Source organism: Poecilia formosa, unplaced genomic scaffold (genome assembly GCF_000485575.1).
Source record: "Poecilia formosa unplaced genomic scaffold, Poecilia_formosa-5.1.2 Scaffold592, whole genome shotgun sequence".
In the NCBI taxonomy this organism is placed as follows: Eukaryota; Metazoa; Chordata; class Actinopteri; order Cyprinodontiformes; family Poeciliidae; genus Poecilia; species Poecilia formosa.
In genome coordinates, this window is record NW_006800531.1 from 19,970 (window position 1) to 25,863 (window position 5,894).

Genomic DNA, 5,894 nt, shown 5'->3' on the forward strand with positions numbered 1-5,894 from the left:
ACAACTTGGAACTGGAAAGTTTTCAGAGTTTCAAAGTCGAAACTTTTGAGCGCAGATATTTGCCCGTTTTCAGCGTTTATGTTGATAAATGACAAAATGTCTTTTTTACTTCCTTCTTTCGCAAGTTTATATGAAACATCCGCGTTTCCGTCCTCATCTTTGTCTGTGGCACTTACAGAAAATATTGACATGCCAGCGGGGTTATTTTCTGGAAGGTAAAATAGCAATGGATTCTGGAGGAAAATGGGACTGTTGTCATTTACGTCAGATATCCGTATTGTTATTGTTTTCATATGTGACAGTGGAGGATCACCGCAGTCCGTCACTGTTATTGTAATATCATATTCAGACACCTCTTCCCGATCTAAAATGCCTTTCGTCACAACTGAATAAATGTTTTCCTTAAAAGATGACTTTAGTTCAAAAGGCACATCTGAGGCTATGCTTACTGCTGTTTTACCATTTTGACCAGAATCTTTATCTGTAACACTAAGAAGAGCTATAACACTACCAGGCTTTGAGTCCTCAGACACAGTGTTTGATACGGAGGTGATTTCAATTTCAGGCGGGTTGTCATTCATATCTTTTATTTTTATATTTAGTCGACACACACCATTTAACGGAGGCGTTCCTTTATCTGTTGCCTCAACATCCAGTTTATAAACGTCATGTTCTTCATAGTTCAGTATTCCCTTGACTTTTATCTCTCCTGTTTTTTTGTCAAGTTCGAAAATGTCGTAGACTTTTTTCTTAAGTGTTTTTCCGAGGCTGTATTCAATTTCACCGTTTACGCCTTCATCTGGATCCGTCGCGCTTATTTTGTATAACAACGTGCCAAACGGAACATTTTCCTGTATTTCAATTTCGTATGTGTCCTGACTAAATTTTGGACGGTTATCATTACTGTCAAGAACAATTATAGAAATATTCAGACTCCCTGACCTACGAGGTTTACCACCGTCGACCGCTGTTAGATTTAACAAATGATTCGTTCTTTGTTCTCTATCCAGTGATTTTTTCAGCACCAAAAACGGTATTTTCTCATCATCACTCTGACGAATATCTAAGTCAAAGTGATCGTTTGGTGTTAACATATAATTGCGGACAGAGTTGGATCCTGCATCAGGATCACGTGCAGCGTGCAGCTGAAATCTGGCCCCTGGTAATGTTTGCTCAAATATTTCAAACTCTTGCTCTTTTTCGGGGAAGCTAGGCGAGTGATCATTCACATCAGCGATTTCCACAATCACATAGTGCATTTCCAAAGGGTTTTCGACTAAAATTTTTAGGTCAATTAAGCACGCACCACTCCCTTGACACAGATCCTCTCTGTCGATTTTCTTGTGGACAAGGAGATCCCCGGAGTCCTGGTTCACCTCAAACAATGCTTCATTTGATCCGGAGACGACACGAAAACGTCGGCTGGATAACAATAAAACATCAAGACCCAGATCCTTGGCGACATTTCCAACAACTGATCCTTCCTTCACCTCTTCTGGAACAGCGTATCGAATCTGACCAAAGGCCCGCTTTCCGACAAAAAGCAAAAAAATTATTTGAAGCAAAAGCAAACCACAATTCCGTCTTTGGCTACGTCTGTAGGTCCCCATCGTCCTATCACAAATTGTAGAAAGGACATTAAAAATAAAATTGCCAAAATAAGACCTTTCTGTCTCCACCGAACATGTTAAAGATGCACAAAGCAAACCACGAACCCGATGTGTGACTTTACACCCTAAACAAAAGCTTTCGAGAGGAAGGAACAGCAGTGTTTCCCGATGCTGCAGTGACACCCTGAGTTTATTTGGTGCATCAGTTTAATTGTATGGACAAAAGAAGTTATTTCATTGTGAGTTGGATATAGTGTACTATTATGTCTTAAGAAAAAGTAGGCCTACCCCACATGCCAAAACACACTGGGGTACTAACACAACGTATAAGCAGGATTTTCTTCTTCAAACTAGTATTTTTTTTCCCAAGGTGTATTTCATGATTCAAATAAAAAAACGTATTTAAACTGATCACTAATCTGAACAAAGCCACACAAAAAAGTGCTTAAAATCATATCAAAAGTAAAAGTGAGTTTAGAAAGTTTGTGTTGGTCCAAAACGACTTTTATTTATAGATTTTTTTTGATAAGAGAAACAGATGGACATGGACTGCTAAGAGACAGTTGTCAGATCTAGATATCGAAAAAGTAACAACTTTGATTTCAGCACCCTGGAGAGTACCCCTTCTTTTCAAAGATTAATTTTGCATGCACAAAATAGGAATTGGGGGTTGTGCAGAATGATGAAACATTTATCTAAATACTAACAGGTTTAAATGTCCTACCTCTTCAGATGTTCTCCTCCTGTCAGGCAGCACAAGTGTATTTGCATGACTTCCAGGTACTATAGTAGATCCAATACTCATCCTGGGTCCAACTAACATGTAGCGTTTATCTCCAGATCTGTACTGGATGCTGTGACACAGTGTCCCATCATAATTAGCCTCTTGAAGATATTTAGAAGTATAGTCTGTAGATTTGGAGCACTGCATTGCAATCAGCACGATGATACTGATGATAAACAGAACTGAAACTGCGCCCAAAGTGATCATCAGGTAAAAAGTCACATTATCCTCCTCGTCATCCTTTGCTGCGCTTTTGACATCAGAAGCTGCAAAAGCCTCTTTGGGCTCCACTAATTTGACAATCACAGTAGCTGTTGCTGAGAGTGAAACGTTGCCATTATCCTTCACCAGTATGACCAGTTTATGCTCAGCCTCGTCTGTCTCTGTGAATGAGCGAAGTGTTCTGATCTGTCCTGTGTAGCGGTCCAAACCAAACAGACTGTGGTCAGTAACTTCCTGGAGTGAAAACAGCAACCAACCATTATATCCTATATCAGCGTCATAGGCTCTGACTTTAGTCACCAAGTGTCCTGCGTTCACGTTGCGTGGAATCTCCTCCACACCTTCAGCAGAACCATTGGAGCTGAGTGGATACAGGATGACTGGAGCGTTGTCGTTCTGATCCAGAATGAACACGTTCACTGTGACGTTGCTGCTGAGTGACGGAGTCCCAGAATCAGTGGCGACAACTTGGAACTGGAAAATTTTTAGAGTCTCAAAGTCAAAACTTTTAAGTGCGGATATTTCTCCATTTTCTGAATTAACGTTTAGAAAGGCAATAATTTTGGACTGGGTTACCACATCTCGGACTAAATGATAACTTATAGCCGCATTTTCAGCCACATCTTTATCAGAAGCAGAAACAGAAAATATTACGTTTCCAGGCACGTTGTTTTCTGATAAATACAGTTCAACGGGGTTATATAAAAACTCCGGTGCGTTATCATTTATATCTGACACATCAATACTGAGAGTTTTAAATGTAGATAGAGGAGGCTGACCACTGTCAGTAGCTGTTATGGTGATGTCATAATGCGAAACTGACTCTCGATCCAAATGTTGTTTTAAAACTAAAGAGTACATATTATCCTGAAACGATGGTTTTAAATCAAACGGCAGGTCATCTGAAAGACTACATATAACCTTACCGTTTAAACCTGAATCCTTGTCTGTAACACTGATTAAGGAAACTACAGTACCAGGTTTGGAGTTCTCTGAAACCTGCTTAGAAAGAGATGTGACCTCTATTTCAGGTTTGTTGTCATTTTCATCAAGGATTCTGATGATCACCCTGCAGTCACTGCTCATTGGAGGATGTCCCTTGTCTGATGCCTGGACATCTAACTTAAACACATCAACTTCTTCAAAGTCAATTCCTCCTTTTACTTTAATTTCACCTGTGACTTTATCTAAACTAAAGGTTTCATATATTTTTGGATCAAGTTCACCACCAAGTATGTATTCAATTTCTCCGTTTGCACCTTCGTCTAGATCTGTTGCATTAACTGTAATAACACTCATATCAACTTTTGTATTTTCAGGAATTGTTACCGTGTATACTTCTTGACTGAATGTTGGGTGGTTATCGTTTGAATCGAGAACAACAACTGTAACATTGACAGTGCCTGTTCTTGGGGGATTTCCACCATCTAATGCTGTCAGAATCAGTTTGTGCTCGTTGTTTTTCTCTCGATCAAGAGATTTTTGCAAAACCAAAAATGGGATTTTATCCTCTCCTCTTTCTCTAATTTGCAAACTAAAATGTTCGTTATGGGTTAGTTTGTAAACACGCACCGTATTTAGAGCAACATCTGGATCGTGAGCAGTGGGTAACTGGAAACGTTTTCCTGGCGGAGTCGACTCAGAAATTTCGAATATTTTTTCTTTCTCCTGAAAGATCGGTGAATTATCATTTACGTCGGTAATTTCAACTCCAACGTAGTGTATCTCCATCGGATTTTCTGCTACTATCTTCAGGTTAATCACACATGGGGAAATACTCTCACATAGTCTTTCTCTGTCGATTGTTTCATGCACATACAGAGCGCCATTGTTTGGATTTACTTTAAACTGAACATCATCGGCTCCTGAAACAATACGAAACTGTCTCTCCTCCAACGTAGAGATGTCCACACCAAGGTCCTTTGCAATATTCCCAACAACAGATCCCACATTCGCTTGCTCTGGAATTGAGTATTTTATCTGTGCCGAAATTAGCTGCATGCAACCGAGGATTACAGAAAAACCGAGAGCCACCCACCAAGACCGTATTCCCCGGCTTTGTCCTTCTGCTCCCATGGTTCCGTTCCCGATTAAAAAAGAAAAATATCCAACTACAGTTCATTACACACAAAAAAACATGCCTTAGTTTTCAAGTATCACGCTGGCATAGACTCCATTCTGGCCGATCCACGCAGTGGTTAAGACGGCAAATATCTGAATCTAAAGAAAGCGTGTTTATTCTTCACTTGAGAGAGAGCCTTTATGCAATGGGCAGGGCTACCACTATAATACAGCACTTTATGCCGATATGATACTGACACCTTGTGGACTGATTACAAGGCACTTTATCACGAAAGCTTATAACACAAAACTCTGTTCCAACGTTTTCACTAAGCATTTTTTTATTGTTTAGAGACATTCATTTAATTCAATTGTATGTCTGTGCCCATATATTAATATGTTTCAAACGTTTTCATTGTATGTTGTATATTAATTTGGTTACGTGTCATAATCGTGTAATCGTAGCACGATTACACGATTGGCACTAAATGATTTACTTTATTTTAAATATATGTCAACTACATATCTCATGAAACTATACAGTTAATGAGTAAAAAAAATGAGCAAAACTTTGTGATAATTCTCATATATTCGGAATGATGAACAATCATTCTGAATTTAAGAGAACAAACTGACAATAATAATAATAATAATAATAATAATAATAATAATAATAATAATAATAATAATAATAAAACTATGCTAATGTTTATAACTATCAGCAAAATTATAAACAGATGTGACGTGATGTTATAAACATTTTTATCATGCGCGAAAATAAGATGATAGACTCATTCATTACTACAAAACGCAACAAAAATGTGTTTTCCGTTCACCCCATTCAATAAGAACAAAAACATGGGTTGTTATACACTATTTCTAAGAGAGGAGCAAAAGATGCTCATGAAAAAAAAAATAGAAAAAAATAATTGAAAAAATTGAAAATATTCTAAAACAATTTATCGAAATTCCAAAAGTGCAAGCTAAAATAATGGGGGGCGGGAGGGAAATGTGAAAACCTTGACAACAACAATGACAAAAATCAAACCTCGGTTAAAAAAAAAATTAAAAGAAAATAATTGCCTTACCTCTTCAGATGTTTTCCTCCTGTCAGGTAGCACCAGTGTATTTGCATGACTTCCAGGTACTATAGTAGATCCAATACTCATTCTGGGTCCAACTAACATGTAGCGTTTGTCTCCAGATCTGTACTGGAT

General features: G+C 38.2%; 1 protein-coding gene across 1 annotated transcript in view; it reads right to left on the bottom strand.

Annotated features, from left to right (window-relative positions):
* Positions 1-4,872, bottom strand: part of LOC103129926 (protocadherin alpha-8-like) — a 16,597-nt gene extending 11,725 nt beyond the window's left edge. The window contains exon 1 of the mRNA XM_016665500.1: positions 2,803-4,872. Coding sequence (XP_016520986.1) covers positions 2,803-4,692 — 1,890 coding nt within the window. The 5' untranslated portion in view covers positions 4,693-4,872. The remainder of the gene's footprint in view (positions 1-2,802) is intronic.
* Between the last annotated feature and the right edge of the window lie 1,022 nt (positions 4,873-5,894).